Genomic DNA, 17,365 nt, shown 5'->3' with positions numbered 1-17,365 from the left:
CTTCTAAATGCACGGCCCTGTTCTCTCTTCTATCTGACCAGACAATGCAAACATCTCTGCGGCCCCGGTATGGATAAGGACTCAGTCACCTGAGTCATCCAGGTGTCCCCTGCCTCTGGACCAAGACCTTCTTTCACTGCTGACCTACTTTATACTACAGCCATATCGGTGCACGCCTTACCCGTATGTGTGAGAGAAATCATTGCAAATGGGTGTGTAAAACAAACAAAAAAAGTGGCGCAGGTATTTTATAACCAAAAGAGACTGTTAGTCTCTACAAGTGTTCATTACCTCCGGGGAAGGAGATATCCTTCCGCGAGGAGGTTTTACTATGGTTCGAAACATTTCTGTCAGCAGCTGTTTCTCGCGATCGGCTGGACGGATTTGTCTGTGGTTCGGTATACGTATTGCTATTGGGCTGCAGATGATGCAGAACGTTTTTGTTTAATTGCATATGTGTTTATGGGCGTCGAAATAAAAAGGTTTTTAAGTGCTCCGGACACCCCCGCCATGCTGAAAATGGTAATTACCATGTTGTTAAGGAATGGGGCGGTTGCAGTTTTGGGTCTTAGCATTCAAAAGGGGTCAAACAGAGGGGTGTCTGGTTCCGATAAAAATTTTGGGTGACGGCGCAGCAATGACGGCGCGGGATGACGACGGGGATAATGGCGCGGGTGACGGTGCAGGCTGTCAGACTGTGAGACACGTTAATCAACAGTCCATACCGAACCAACCGTCAGTAGCCATCAAACACATACAAACATATTACGCACATAACTTTCATACTACACACAAACAAATAACCTAAACCAATAGAACACAAAAAAACCCGGAGGTTTGAAATCTACGATTTCCCTTGTTTTACTAATGATGTTTGATGTTATGGTACTAATGAGGTATGATGTTAAAAAACATTCGGCGACGTCATGTTATGATAATGTGTCTAACTGCATAACTTGTATTTCTAGTGTAACGAAAACATGGAAGTTTGAGCAAGTTGGATCAAAACACACAGACCTATCGAATTACTTATAGTTGAAGCACAGAATCCTTACTTTCTCACCTCTAGTGACCGGTGGGGGTACTGCAAGTCACTCTCTGACCCGGAACGGTATGTTTTGGTCTCTGCCGTGTACTGCGGTATTTTTAATACGGGTCTCTCGGTAAATATACAGGTGGAGATACCGGCTGAACAATGCTGAAACTTGTACGTTCATCACATTGGGTAGTCCCATTCCTTCCTTCCTTCCTTCCTTCCTTCCTTCCTCCCTCCCTTCCTTCCTTCCTTCACTCATTCATCAATCCAATCACCATCGAGCCATCAAATAAATACCAACAATGTAACATTTACACCGATGTAGGTTTATTACCTTGTGCCTAATATATTACACATGTGCTGCTTTTGATAAAGCTTCCTTCTTCAGTTGTCCAACAACTTTTTCTCACAGCTACACGATGAAGCCTGTTCAAGGCCATGAGTTTCTTTTGAATGGCAAGACGGCTAGGCCTATTTCAGTCTATCACTTCCTATGGATCTGTCTATAGATCTGACTGAATCAAAAGTGCACACTTCCGTCTTTACAGACTATGACGGAGTCCAGGTTTCACTCTTCCCAACCATGTTCTTGTTTCTACTGACAATGGTATGTCTTGGTTCCAATACTTGTGAACAGAGGCTCTGCCCCATTTCCAATGTGACTTGTAAGCCCTATTGTTAGACATTGAGACAGAAACTCTTCTTGGCGATTGGTATGCGCTCCTCCGTCGGTCACTGAATCTCTTAGTCACGTTGTACGTAATGTTGTTTCGACCCTCCTGCCTGACTCTCCAGCCAACACGCGCAGCCATGTTGTGACCGCCAGACTCTACCACAGAAGACCGTGACTCTGTCCCGTACCCCCCTCTCATAATCACGTCACGGGACCTTTGCCTTTTTGTAGCAGGTCTCCCACGGGCAACGGCGTCTGTCTTCTTCCTTACTTTCCCAGTAGTCATCAATGGTGTGTAGCCCAGAAATTCACACAGGTGAATGGCATTCCTGTAGTCTGGGTGCTCGTTGGAAGGTTGTCGCGGCCAGCGTCCAACGTTCACGTACGGGACGTTTTCGTACGTCACCTCAAGTGTTAGTGGCAGTGAAGAAGGACGCCAGCTCGCCAGCGTTTCGGCGTCTTCCGTAGCAGGTCTTCTACTTGTAATGCCGCCTGCATTCTTCCCTACCCTCCCATTCATTGGTGTATAGTCAATATCAGAAGGTTTCCGTTGCCAGCGTCCAACGTTCTCGTACTTGACGTTTTCGTACGTCGCCTCAAACGTCAGCGGCAGTGAGGACGGGCGCCAGTTCGCCAGCCTTCCGGTGTTCTCGTAACCGTAGAACTCATCCAATATCGGCCAGTAGTCGTGATCATCCAGTGGCAGCGAGTTACGATGATACCGGTATCCAGGGTTGTTGAAGTTAAAGTAGTCGTCTGGAATTTCCGAGTAGCTTGAGTCGTCGTCTTCGGCTGTTCTCGACGTGGAGGCCTGACCAACCCCCCGTGTGTCGGGCACAACAGGCCGGGGTGGAGGACCGACCGGGACATCGGGTATCTCACAGTAGATATGTGGGTCGTCATCGGCGTTCTCGTAGTCATGGCGACGGTCGTCATGACGACGGGTGGGGCATCGCCTCTTTACCAGCATTCTAACCACGCAGGCGCCAACCACCGCGTCTAGAAATATTCCAGCTATGATCACAAATATCACACCGTCAGAGAGCACCGGTTGCTCTTGATCCGGTAGTTCTGATTGTACCGTTACAGTCACATCAATATGGGTAGGCCCCTGAGGGTGGGAAGTCGTACTGTTTTCTATTGACGTGCTATCTCTGTTTAGATCCGTCTTGTTGACGGCGGTGTTGTTGTTCCAACTTTGGTCGCTGATATTGTGGCGCACGTGCACGGTCTCTGGCTCTCCGCGTTTTTTAAAGACTTCGAAGGAGGCCTCGGATTTATTCATCCCACTGACCAGGACGCACGTTACGACCCTCGCGCCTGTACTGTTGGCCTGTTTCTGGTTGTTGACATATATGTCTTCATCAGGAGACAAAGCGGTGTTGAACAATACGGAAATCAGAGTTACTGTTTCGTTGTCTTTCTTTGTAACAACGGAAGCGAGCTGTACCGTAGTTTCTTTGCTCGCTCCCAACGTTACATTTACTGTACCATCCCCGGCCCAGAACCGCCTACACCAGTAGTTTATTTTGTCTATAGACTCCATGTCTTCTCCCTCCATGGCAGCTATGATCAAGAAGGGAACAGGATACTTCTGCTCTTCCATTGCGTGACTCTGGCTATACGCTAATTTTCCGTACCCGTTGCCGATGCCGTAAGTTGTTAATCTTGTACCGCCTTTTGTCCGTGTTTCATACCTGAACCACCTGTCAGCATGTGTCGGGTATTTACTCAAACCGTTGACACTGATCTGAACGAAAGGCAAATCAGACATCACTATGGCATGCCATTCAAACGTAGGGTCATGCGCACCGAGCAGCCCTCTCCCGGAAAGGTGGTACAGGGGATTTTTCTGTGGCCAACGAAATCCCTTGGGGAGGTTTATCAACTCGTTTTCTCTCATGTCCAACTGCTTCAATTCGGTTAGGAATACAAACGCAGTCTTCGAAAGGGTTCCGAGTCGGTTTGAGAACAAGTTAAGTCGTGTTAAGTTTGTCAATCCGTAAAACCACTCAGAGCGCAAATCCCGGAGACGGTTATGCTCAAGTGACAGCACTCTCAGCATGCCTAGTCGTGCAAAGCTTTCCGACTCAATGTCTACGATCTTGTTGTGCGACAAAGACAAGACTACCAGGGCGCTCGAACGCCTTAACCTGGAGAACCAATCTTTCTTGACGTGAGACAAGTTGTTGTAATCCATATATAGAAGCTGCAAGTCTAGAAACACACCGAGACTGTTGGCGTCTATGTCTGTGATGCCTCCTTCTACAAGGCTCAGGTAGTGAACTCCCGAGCTGTTACATGACAGAAATCCCTTTGCTGACAGCATGCCAAAGGGGTAACTTCTCACAGCTAGTAAGGGACTCGTGGTTGGCCATGGGTAGGTAACAGTACTCTCCTGTAAACCAACTGACCACTTTGTATTCACCGATGAGGTTAAAAGAGGCTCATTTTCATTTACTGGGCATAAGATACAAGACCGCTCTTTCTGGGGACTGGTATAGTATTGTGGTTTTACAGTGAAGTATTTGGAATGCCTGTTCCATGCGTGTTCATTGGGAATACAGCGCTGGATGTCTGTCACTTTGCAACCAGGAAAGCAGGATTGGGCAGATATTACAGAAGCCACCGCTAGGGCAAGAACAATTACGAGTATCATATCATGTCCCATTGTTTACAGGCGTGGAAAAAAACTACTTGCACAAAATCGATGAAAAGGCTTTGAGAAGTTGATTCACTGGAAATTATTCCGCTACAACTTGTGTAACACCAGATGAGTCGTCAGTGCTTCTGATAGGTAGTACTGTCCTACACTGATGGTACGTTCCGCACAGTCTACGAGCTTCGGTCGTATTTGTTGATAAGGTCGCCAAGATTAAAAAATCACCAGGGAGTCCAGCGTATGTTTCAAATGTAGACCAGGCTCGGTAACTAGCGAATATCGGCCTGGCGTGCTGTGAGTCTGGCCTTAAGGCTATGGGCGGATTGATGCCGAATATGTTAACGTGAGCTCGCAGACTCGTTTGCCCAGGTCTAGGGCTCTGCAATGTGACGAGGTATAACTGACACAAAGAGCTAAAATTAAACAGGAACAGTTGTTCTGACTGTTCTATCTGGACAGCTGAAGCTTGATACAATATATGATTGATACCTGTTTATCGCTATGTTTGAAGATGTCAGCCCTGCCGACTAGGCCGTGGTGACGCAGCGGACCGTGGCTCAATGATTGTACCCCTGTCCGTGTAACTTCAGCCTGGAAGTTTGAGGAGAGACACGCCGGTAGCGGATACCCACCTCACTTGACTTGTCAATATGATCAGGGGTCGATCACGATGTGAGTGGATCAGACCTTACAGTTTTGGCCTCACGAACTTCGTACTTACTGTACAGAACTGGTGAGTTAACGGTACGCTCTACTGACTGACTGACGACTGAATGTGCGCGATGTGAGGCACTCTCGTCCCACACACAACAATACTTACAGCTGTACTGGCCTTGGTGATTGTCTGGCTTTTGGATATTGTCTGGCTTCCTTCCGCTGACCTACAAAGGGATTTGTTTTTAAGACATAAGAAAACTTTATTAGCATTGACAGGCTCACGAAAAATCGGAATTATCGCTTATTTACAGTGTAATATTGAAATTCACGAAGGATTAAAACCTTAGAGAAACATTCAGTTACAATGACATAATTTAGAAATTTGCAATTGTAAAATTACAGAAATCAAATTATAGATATACATACATATTAAAAAAATTACGGGTGAAATCATTTTAGAGATTTGCTTGATACAGATCGTTTCAGTTTCTCTGATCGACATTTTGGTAGCGTCAGATGGTTTTGGTTCGTAAGTGCCCTTTCAGTTGCTTCTTTCCTGTCACTTGTGACCATGTTTCGCAGGGGATAGTCGCTTGCTCGCACCTGGGATTTGCAAGACAATCCCAGATTGACCGATGGGCTAATATAACAGTATTTCAAACAACCAATCACAAAACGTGCCACCTATGGCAGGGAAGGACGCCATCTACGATAGGAGCTCTGTTTCCTGCTACAATGGCTTAACAGATGATTGGAAACTCGAAAACACCAGAAACAATGTTTTTCTTAAGCCGGTGTCACGCTGTCAACGAAATTCACACGAATGTACGCACAAGATTATTTTATGCTGTCATCAACACAGAGGACAATACAGTACTCGTTTTCACTTGAGCGAGGAAAGTCAGACATGTAAAGTGCCTTTCCCAAGGGCACAAGATCGGTGACATGGCAGGGTTTGAACCCGGGACCTCTTGGACGACCCCAGAATTTGCTATTATTAACATTGCAGTGCTTATAAGTCATTGTTGATTGGCTGGTTTAAATTGAATTTGCAAGTTTCGTTAATGAGTTGGCCATATTCCCACAATGCATGTCTTGAGGTCTTATTTTTTTTTATTTTCGAAGAAAATAAGTCTGAAAAATGGTGAAATGTCGATCTTGTCGAGATAGGACCAAAGGAAGAGGTTTGCAGACATTCTCTAACTATGCACCATAAGTGACCAGCTTATGGAAGCTTTTCTTCCCAGTTTATGAAAAGGAAAATGTGGAGTGTCTATAAAACCACAAACGCCGTGAGCACGGGAATCCCGGGATATATATCAGGTTTGTTTCACGATGTATGTTCTTTGTTACATTAAAGTAATGGCCTCATTACTTGCCTATGAATCAAACCTTAAAAAGATGTTGTTGAACTTCAAACTGTAGAGGCATCACACTTTCAGCACCAAGGACAAGTACTGTAGTTGGTACATCAGCCTTTCTCTTCTCTTGGGGAATAATAGAAGAAAAGAAACAGTCTGGAATGTCACTTTATTGATTGTTGAAGTCTTACCAGGGATAGAGATGGTGAAAATGATTTGTATTCTTTTGAAAACATACAAACATCACATCATCACAAAATCAATACATGGACATAACAAAATGTATAATTATGATTTTGGACGAATATGAAACTTGGCTATAATTTCCGGAAGCACAGACACTCTATAGTAAAAAAAAAGCATCACAATATTTTACTTGAAATTAATGTAGTTTATTAAGCACGTAGCCATGTAAAGCTGGCAGTTAAATTCATTACCACTGCAGATATCCTGCACCTCCCCATGGAGAAGAATGGTTGGTTCCACTACAGTGATGAACTCATTCCTGTACAACAAAGTGGAAAAAAAATACAGCGTCAAAAACTGCTTAAATAGTCACTTGTTGCAATGATAACTTTCTAAATATCAGTATGCTTCTGCTGTATTTACTATTAATTCATTTTGCGGTATGCTTTATTCAGTTTTAAACTCAAGAAATGATGGTACATGTAATAGTTGTGGTCTTATTTCATGTACATGTACCAGTATTGACAACATCTCCCAATTGGAAAACAGCTATTGGACCAGGGGATGTCCTTTTAAAGATGTTATATTAAATGTTACATCACACCATCAGCAATTCTTAACCTGTTTATTAGTCTACAAAACATCATCTAGGGCAGACATGACATGTTTGTCCTAAGTATAACGATGAAAGATCTCTAGTACATGTATTATTTCAGAACACCATGATCCTATTGGATGTCAGGACACCCCCACCCCCCCTTCCCCCCCACACACACATAGCAACTGGATCATGGAATCTTACATTACACGAATTTTACAAACTTTGAATGGGCTTCACAATCTTAATTTCCTCGTTCCCGCCTTAAAAACAAACAAACAAGGAAATCCCTTAGTGTAACCAATAGTTCAGCACCAAGGACCGGTACAACACAGTGATATGATTTGATTTGCTTTGATTTTCTTGTTGTGAGTGTTATCCCTTTATAATCCTGGCTAGTTGGGCAGTCCTGGCTGTATATACGATTTGTGCCAAGTTAGTAAATTTTTGGTAAGAAATGTGTGAGAACCAAGGACATGAATTCTAATGGGTGTATGGTGAAGAAACGATGAATAAATATGGGAGCATCTCATAACACATCCAGATGAGATTAAAGAAAAAAGTTCAATAAGCGTATATTGTTTCATCACGCCATCAGCATTTCTTATTAATATTAGTCTACCACACCTGAGAGCCCACACCTCACCCAGAGTCGACTGGAGAAAACTTGCCAGGAGCAGTCTTTGAGCTAGCTTCATCCAGTTTAGCATTTAACAGTTTTCAAGGCTTCAGGTAACGGTAAGTGTGGAGTCATGAATTACATTCCCAAGCAACCCTGCTTCTCCTTTTGTCTGGAGCTTTGATGTTTCTTAGTTGTTAGTGCCAAGAAGTGGTCTCTTTGCCTTGCACTGAGCAAATCCATTAAGAAAAAACATCTTTCTAGTAAGAAAAACCAGTGGGTAAAAGGATGTGTACTAGATAAGAGGTAACAGTTCCATAGCCTTTAAGGCAAGTGGGGTTTTAATCTATGGCACCCTTCTCATCTACCACCTCTCAAACTGAAGTCAGGTACCCAGTTAACACTTACTACCTGGAATATAGTAGGTGGAGTGAAGAAAGTTGTGTAAAGTGCCTTTCCCAAGGGCAAAATGTCTAAGAATTTAAGGAATCAAACCCGTGACAAACTGTTACATACATGTATAGCTCATAGTTAGTCCTTTGTTCTTTGGATCTTCATAAGATGTTACTAGATCTCCTGCCTGTCTTGCTGGCTGGTCTAGCCTCTTAGCCATTGATACCACACGAGACATACATGTAGGTACTGCACATCTAAATGGTGGGAAATGAAATACAATTCATCTCTCTCAAGATCACAATTGCAAAAAAGTCAGCTTTTTGAATAAGCTGCCAAAAGACACCCATTTTTGTCCACATTTACAGATGAAAGGAAAGCGTACACTTTGAAACACTCCACTGAAAATCATAGAACCCAACTAATTATAGAAGGACTAGGGTCCTCATTATCTTCCACTGTTTCTAGATATGAAGTAAAACTGAACAAACTTAGATTTAGAACATCAGTAAATTCGGCAGTTTCAAATTAGGAAAGCAAGAGAAACCTGTTTTAGATAAAATGCAGCTAACAAGGTCCTAGCTTTCAGTTCTGGCAACAGAAATGTTGAAGCAGGGCTTGCAGTGTCCTTGGGGGTGTGTGGTGGTGTCCTTGGGGAGTCTAGTTAATCATAATGTGAATATACTAAACTTTCTTTTAATACTGGTACATTAAACATTGTATAACATCAACACTTTTCAACACCCATAATTAGTCTGCCTCATACAGAGCTGGATCACTTTTGGCATAGCAGCCAACAGGTCCCACATAGCAAGCTCTCCTGTATTGGGCTGTTTTTGCTAGTTTCATTGGTACTGTTCACTATAATCACAAGGCTAAATACTGCAAACAATTGACAAAAATATTGTGAAAGAACATGCATTTTTTCAAGGCATCTGTCATGAGAGCCACATGCAAGTAATACAAGAAACTATGTTTATCACAATAATATCAATTGGCAAATAGTAATCTAGTTTTTTGCCAACAGAGTCAAAATGGACCAGTCTATCAGAGAGGAGAACAGTCCAGTATATCTTACAAACCATCCAGAGGAGCCGGCAAGCCCAGGGCAAAATGAACATTCAGATCAAAATGTGCTGTACACAGAGAGCACTACTGCAGAGCCAACAAGAATGTCAACATGTGGCCAAAACTCTCCCAGTAGTCAAGGACAAGACAGGTTGGAGGCTACATATGTAGCTGGCAATGAATCTAAACGTACACATGAGGATTTTTATATTGCAAATAATGATGATGTCTCTAACCCAGAGGAAACTGCTGTATACTCTGTATCTGATCCGATCCATGCTGAAAACTCTGCCATGTACACAGCTTCAGGGGAAAATGAACAAGATGGTAACTCTATTGGAAACATTGAAAACGAACAGCAAAACACTGAAAACGTCATGCAAGTAGCCAGTACAGTGACCATGAACTTCAACTCCAACAGAGAGGCTAATAACAAATCTCAGCCTAACACCACAGAAGATGAAGGTAATTATGAGACTAACCATAAAGACTTGTCTGACAGTGACATCAAACCTTACACTGTTGAAAACATTGATGAAGAACCCAAAGCAGACAGTACAGTGACTGACGATGGTGACATGGAACCATATGCTGTTACAAACATGTACAATAATGAAACCTATCTCACCACAACAACAAATGTTCGCCAACAGGCTTCAGATGACTCCAGGCATGACACTACTGAACACAAGCTTCGCAATCCTGCAAATGCAGACAGTACAGTGACTGACGATGGTGACATTGAGCCTTACGCTGTTACAAACATGTACAATAATGAAACCTACAACACTACAACAACAAACGTTCACCAACAGGCTTCAGATGACTCCAGTCATGACACCACCAAACATGTACACAAGCTTCGCAATCCTCCAAACGCAAAGGAAATTCACCGGAATCCGATGTACATACAAAACCAACAGGCTAATAAACTTCACGGTAAGATGACAGAGTCATAAACCTGTGTTTCATGACACTGTAATATCTAGGTCTAGCTGATGTCATAATCTCTAACAATCCAGGTCTTGAAATACCTTAGTTTGCATACCTGGTGCAGTTAACATTGAAAATTACCTGCACCAGACAAATTTGACCTGCATCACTCAAAATATTAGAAGCATGGATCATACTAAAACTGTTCAGAAACCAGCAATTCTGACTGGTTCACATTGCATTGCAGCATACTCAGGTGTCGCTGAATATAAGACTTGGTTGTGTAAAAAAAGTCCCTTCACTCAGCGTCTTACCAACATGATGAAACTATTCATGGATATATAGTTCTGTAATGTATTTGCAAAAAGGCTGTTTTGCAGTGAATCGGGGTCACCGTTGCTTTCTTGCTGCTTTGGTGGTTGTCCTGATGCTTGTGGGAACAATCATAGGACTTTATCACAGTGCCCTACGCTCGAAAAAGGTAAGATCAACATCTTTGTCAACACTCAACTTTACATTTCAGGCCACAACAGTATGATTTGTTGGTTCTCAGATTTAAAAAAAAAAGAAAAACACAATGAAAAGGGGCTACTTTTTACATTTCTTCTTTTTGTTGCTTTTCCAGGATAGTCCTGTGCAAGAAGTCAACAACTTGAGTACATTGAATGCAAAAGAAGCGACTAGCACAGCTACAGCTACCACCTGGACCTTTGACAGCACCAATCCACCCATCTTTGGGGGTATCAATGGTACCAACCCACCCAGCCTTGGTGGTGTCAATGGTACCAACCCACCCAGCCTTGGTGGTGTCAATGGTACCAACCCACCCAGCCTTGGTGGTATCAATGGTACCAACCCAACCATCTACAAAAGTAAGATTTAGTATAATCATGTATTACAGCCTAAATATATATCATAATAGTTATACAAAGTAATAATAAGTATGAGATAACAGAAGTTATCTACTAGAGCAGCTTGATATATTCTATACTACATGTAAGTATGAAAAATGTTATCTGAGTGTATCTTCTGGGGTTGAAATGCATTTTACATTTTTTACACTTTTAAAAGTGTAATATGTAATATTTTGCACACATTAAATTATCACATCCTACAATTTTTGACAAACTGCTGCATCTACTGTACAATACATGGATGAGGTTGTCATAGAATTTTTTCCCCATTTTGTATAATTTCTAAATGAATCTGAGAACCAATAAATTAGACTGGTGTGGCCTTAAAGTAAGATGCTATCACTGATGCAGAAACAATCTGTGAGAAGGAGAGAATGCGACTGACTTGTGCAGTGAATGAGCTGATCGTGATTGACGATGCATTCTACGGTCGGAGGGAAAACATTTCTTGCTGTGGATGTACGCTCAAGTCTTGTGACAAGTGCCAGGATTTCAATGGCAGGTAGGAGCCCCATAACTGATCTGATCATTGGATGGAGTAATTGGACTTTTGCTAACACCTGATTATTCATTTCCTCTTACATACATGTACAATGTACTTTATATCAAATGTTTGTCTTTTTAATTTTTTCTCTTGCCATTTGGCATGTATGTAAATTGTGCATGTGGAACACTGTCAGAGTATATAGTTGCACTTGAGATATCGTGTATCATACATTTAAAGATATTGCATTCTCAAGCAACATCAATACGTCGATGAAGGTTAGACATCCAGGTAATACGATACGCCAAAAAGCAATTACTCAAGCAACTGGATATGGTTTTGAAAACGTCAGACGTTTCAGCTAGTATCCACTAGCTTTCGTCAGTGACTGAGAGACCAGAGAGGAAAGCAGGTTTATAAGCACAACCTATTGATTGATATGCAAATAAATGAAAGAATGTACAACCCCACCCTCAACAGGGAAGGGGGGCTACGGGTCGATCTTTCGGGCACTTGGGATTTGGCACTCCCAGCCCCGAGGACAGACAACACTTAAGCTCCTGTTCTGTATAACAGGAGCTTTCAGACTAATTTGCATCATCTTGTCTTGACTTGTCTGACTTTTGTTCCTTTTTCGACTTCCAAAAAAATTGGTCTTCACTTTATTTGCATATCAATCAATAGGTTGTGCTTATAAACCTGCTTTCCTCTCTGGTCTCTCAGTCACAGTCGTTTTCAAAACCATATCCAGTTGCTTGAGTAATTGCTTTTTGGCGTACATGTATCAATATGTGTCCATGTCATTAACTTCTTAATTCAATTACAATAACTGACAGTTTTAACATGCTTCTCATATTTTCTAACAGGCGAAAATTCACAATCCTGTCCCAAGTAAGGCTGCTATGTCAGGGATTGCAGCAATGTGACGAGTACCCAGAAGATATTTACCGATATCCAAACTGCCCAGGCATAAAGAAGTACCTGGACGTAACATACCACTGTGAAGGTGGGTACAAATACCTACTTCTCTTCTCCTGATTACACTATAGAGTATATGTTTATACTATCTACCTATCTATCTTTTGTCTAATAGTTATCTATCTATCTGTCTGTCTGTTTGTCTATCGATCTATCTATTGATCTACCTGTAGTACGTGTGTGTGTAATAGTATCTATTATCATGTTATAGTTTGACCCGCTAAGTGTTTTACTCTATTTTACCCACAGAAGTGAAAAAGAACGTCACGTTTGGCGGGAAAGGAAGAGGCCGCGGGCAGTTTTGTTATGGAGTGGGTGGCCTGGCCGTGTCCTCGACTAACGAGATATTTGTGGCTGACGGGTTCTACGAAAGAATCCAGGTCTTTAGCATGGAGGGAGTTTTCCTTCGCAATTTCTCCACAGGAAACATGAAACCAGTTTCCATATCCACGGGCCGCAACAATACCCTGTGGGTTGTTTTGAACAGAGCTTACATCAAATATGACATCCGACAGTACAGCAAAGAGGGCATTGTACTTGCTAAGTTTAGTCCATGCAGGGTCAGCGAAATCTATGGGATTGCCTGGCATGAGCTTTCTGACAGAATCATACTGACTATAAGTCGGTCCAGAGAGGTAGAGATTGTGTGGTTAACTTACTCACAGAGAGGAACATGTAAAATGAACAAGTTGTCAGCAGCAGGGTCTAGAACATCAATATTCATTCAACAGTCTGTAACTGTAGACACGAAAGGTAACATCTATGTCATAGACAGGAGTGGCTCTCGTATTCTAAAGTATGGTGAGAATGGAGACCAGCTGTCCACTTTTGGCAGTTTAGGTAATGGAGCAGGGAATCTTAATAACCCCTCAGGAATCTGTGTGGACAGTTTGGGGCGTGTGATTGTGGCTGATACTGGGAACAGTCGGGTGGAGATGTTCACAGCTGAGGGAGAGCACATCCGCACCATAGCTTATATGCAGAAACCCAGACATGTTGCTACAGGTGGGGAGGGGCAGCTCCTGGTTAATCAGCAGAACTTTGTAACCATCTTTCCCAAATATTAGGGACATGCCAATTTATTGCAGTGGTTCTTAGACATTCTCAAGTACAAATGCAGCAAGAGGACAAGATAAACAGCTGAGGCTGGGAGAGAAAGTTGAGTCCGAATCAGGGATGATTTAATAAGAAGTACAGAAAAGAAGACTAAGAACCACTCACCAACTTCAGAAGATGGAGCACGTCTCCCAAGGATGAAATCACCAAACCGGTAACTCCATCCTGTCCACTGACGGCTGCCATCTTGGACTCGAAATTATTGCCAGAGTTGCACCCTGGGTACCGCCTGTTCCTGTCACCACCTGTTGTCAGAGAAGGGTTCATAGGTTTAATCATCATCATCATCATCTTCATCATAATATGATAGTGACCTACCAGGTTGGGAGCATCAAGATGGGTGTGCATTCTACATGTACATTTTTTTAAAACCGAATTTTAACATCATTTTTCCCCAACTGGGGGTTAGACGTGCTTGCACCAAGTACAAGTCTTTTTTTTTGAAGCAGGATTTTTACAGCTGGATGCTCTTCCTAACGCCAACCCAAACCCTAGTAGGGCTCAGGATCCCTCTAACTGAGGGGGGAAATGCATGTTAAGTGCCTTTCCCAAGGGCACAACATCTGGGTGCATGTCCGGACATGTCTGGGTCCAACCCTGGGGATTGAACCTGGGTCTTCTTGCTTGCTTGCGGACGCTCTATCCACTACACCACACAGACGCCACATGTACATGACTTGTATAAAGTGACACTGGATAATATATAGTTTGAATCCTGGCTGTTGTTGCTCCCTCAACATGCACACTACTGGAAAGAGTTGCAGGTGTTTGGATGGGACATTAAGCCATGCTCCACTGTTCATTGTGCTTTGGTTCAAACGACCTACGAGAATTTCTCCCACACAATGAACCTGTAAATACTGTACATAGCATCTGTCTTCAGAATTAGTTTTCACTGGATCAAGATGATCACTTTGCATTCCTAAGTCACCTATCAGGACAAGAACGAGCAAGTACAAAAATTGAAATGATTCATGCTACATAATGGTGTACAGAAAGTGCGAAATGGAACAAAATGGAATGAAAGTGTATAGGAAAGGTGTTAGGTTGTTCGGACCGCGACGTTAGTGTCCGATCAATGTCCGGATGGCAATGTTAAGATTGAGTGCTAGTATATCGTTACATGGGAGAATTCGTTTTTTCCCCATGCAGCATCCTTGAGAAAAGAGCAAAAGAAGTTGCATTTTTCTAGTCAAAAAATCTCAGAGTTCTTAACACGTACAAAAAAGAAAGTTGTCTAACCTGCACATTTAACTCACCTGATGCTTCTGTCATCACACGTCTCATCTTGTCAGGAACACCTGCACAGCTGGGGAACCCTCTGGACACGGCTTACTGGGGACATGGTTGTATGAAAAGAGGAAAAAAGGTATCAACCCTGTAGAAAAATCCAAGATACAAGATGTGTGCAGTAGGGGTGGATACGTCTATGGAAAATTCAGGTTCAGGTCCAGATCTGGTTCAAAGGGTCAGGTCCAGACCTAAACCTGGACCTAATTATTGTATAGTAGCACTATTTTTGAGCACAAAACAAGAGTACAGGTCACTCACTGGTGTGTTATATATTATGTTCAGCACTTGCAGTAATTTATTCATCATAAGGCTATCAATGCAAAAATAAAAACAACTTCCATGTTTTTTTACGTTTATGCAAAAATCCAACGACCAATGAATTACACTAGCATAGCCAGAACATGTGAGTAGGCAAAGAAGTGCCTTAAAGTTTTATTCCTTAAACGTTTAAAGCCATCATTGGAAATACATGTTAATTCACTGTGTCCACTGCGTTTATGTCAAGTTGGATATCGGAGAACGCAGAACAAGTGCCTAGTAAGCTTCTTTTCATCGCAAATACGTTACAAAGTACTTCGCTCGTTGTTTACGATCGTCGTGTGCCCGGAGCATGCTACACCACGTCAAAACGGCCAACAAACTTTTTCTGCAGCGTTAACTTAACGAAAGTTTCCTCAAAGAATGGTCACAAGAATACACTGAACAACATTGAGCACAACTCACCACCTAAAACAGACGTTTGTCACCTTCCAGGGACGAAGTTTAGTCAGAAGTTCCTCCCGCTCCATGTTCGGCAGCCATCTTGGAGTTCGCGTATTCGCATAGCTTCGTGGGTACGTAGTTCCCACCTGTTGGTCGCCAATTATTTCGTTAAGAATAATACGCAATCATTTGTCAGTGGAAGTCGAAATGCACATTTTGTGTCGTTAAAACACAAATTGTGGCATGAAAGCTTGCAGAATATTCATGTCAACGCTGCCATGGAAGGGTAAAAGGAGGTCATATTGAGATCAGTGAACATTGAACACCATCCACACATAGCCAAACATACCAGGTCCTGTCCTTGGTGCTGAACACCTTCCATACATACTAACGTCACATGCAAGTACAGTACGTCGGCAAAACTGCGCGAAACTCGGATTTTCTCAGTTTTCTTTGGATGTTTAGTCAACGTTGCATCAGAATTTTGCCCGTTGCAGATGATAACTGTAATCTTTTCCGACACAACATTTGTAAACTTCCTTGTGCACGCACACATCGACATGGTAGTGTTTTGTAAGGTGTGTGGGCAACTCAGTGGTGCAATATAACATTGGGCGCCAGGGAGAGCTGTTTGACAGACTGATTGTTTTTGCAAAAGTCCTTTGACAATGTTCATTACTTCCATTTAATAACTATAATCAACTGTCTTAAGTGTAAAATAATCCTAATTCAGATTATTTACTCTAGATGAACACTTGATGTGACACATTTTACACGGAAAAGGTTACAAATATTGAATTACAATGTTACTTCCCCTTTCTGCTAAGTTTTTTTACATAAATCCTTGCCTGAAACAAAAATCAAAGTAAACAAAAACTGTCAGAAAAACAGTCCTTGGTTGGAAACTTTATTTTCTGTCACACTGCTTACTCTATAACTCTTTATAAGATTTTATAAGATTCTGAAAACTTGCTTTCTACTTTTGTTCACTTGTAATGTTGCTCATATTGCACATTGACTTTGTTGACATCAAGTAAATTACTAAACATCCTAGTTGGAAAGATATCACCTTGAAGTTATTGGTGATGTTAATATAACACTTGTCACTTTGAGTTTGGAAATCTATGCACACTAGAAATTATTGGGTGTATCAACTTGTTGGTAAAAGATAGGAAGCACAAACTTTTCTCTGTAAAATGGTGTGGCATTTTGCTCATTACCAAATATTATAATGAGCTAAATACAGATGATTTAATTTTCAGATATTCTCTTGAAACCTTAATAAATTTTAATATTGGACTTTCATACATTAATTATTTAAGTTTCAAAAGAATGATAGATTACAGCACAATATCAATTAGTGGGCTGCTTTAAAAAACAATTCTTTTATCTAGAAAGAGACAAAATGAAGATCTCAATCATAACAACTTTGACATTATCTTCAAGATAGAAATTGCAAAATCTAAGTTTGTTTTTATTACTTGTCATATTTTTTTCCATTTGTGATGCCATTATGTGAACTTAAAAAAGGTAAAGGTAGTCCCATGGCCTTTCAGTCTGTAGGGAACAATGGATTAGTTAATGATCCACTGTGTCTAGGGCAAGGTATTAGGCCTTTTACCTCCTCAAACTATATACTTAGTAAGTCAGGTCAGGTACCCATTTTACACCTGGGTGGAGTGAGGAAAGATG

General features: G+C 41.9%; 1 protein-coding gene and 1 long non-coding RNA gene across 2 annotated transcripts; both read right to left on the bottom strand.

Moving 5' to 3' along the window:
- Positions 1-1,578: 1,578 nt before the first annotated feature.
- Positions 1,579-3,315, bottom strand: LOC109465196. The gene has a single exon (XM_019762343.1). It carries the CDS (start codon positions 3,313-3,315, stop codon positions 1,579-1,581), a length of 1,737 nt encoding a protein of 578 aa, XP_019617902.1.
- A 3,151-nt stretch (positions 3,316-6,466) lies between these two features.
- LOC109465304 lies at positions 6,467-16,066 on the bottom strand. Its single transcript, XR_002139946.1, has 4 exons — positions 15,695-16,066; positions 14,938-15,013; positions 13,784-13,923; positions 6,467-6,894 (listed from the first exon to the last, which is right to left on the bottom strand). It is a non-coding gene; the product is annotated as an uncharacterized LOC109465304 (long non-coding RNA).
- Positions 16,067-17,365: the final 1,299 nt, after the last annotated feature.

The sequence above is a fragment of the Branchiostoma belcheri genome, unplaced genomic scaffold (assembly GCF_001625305.1).
Source record: "Branchiostoma belcheri isolate BF01 breed outbred unplaced genomic scaffold, Haploidv18h27 scaffold15, whole genome shotgun sequence".
NCBI classification, from domain to species: domain Eukaryota; kingdom Metazoa; phylum Chordata; class Leptocardii; order Amphioxiformes; family Branchiostomatidae; genus Branchiostoma; species Branchiostoma belcheri.
Note: the sequence above shows the minus strand (reverse complement) of the source record. Positions and strands in the feature narration are given on the sequence as shown.

What these genes read in the sequence shown, in the direction of transcription:
- LOC109465196 (XM_019762343.1), bottom strand. Translation starts at nt 3,315, where the DNA reads ATGGAAGAGCAGAAGTATCCTGTTCCCTTCTTGATCATAGCTGCCATG.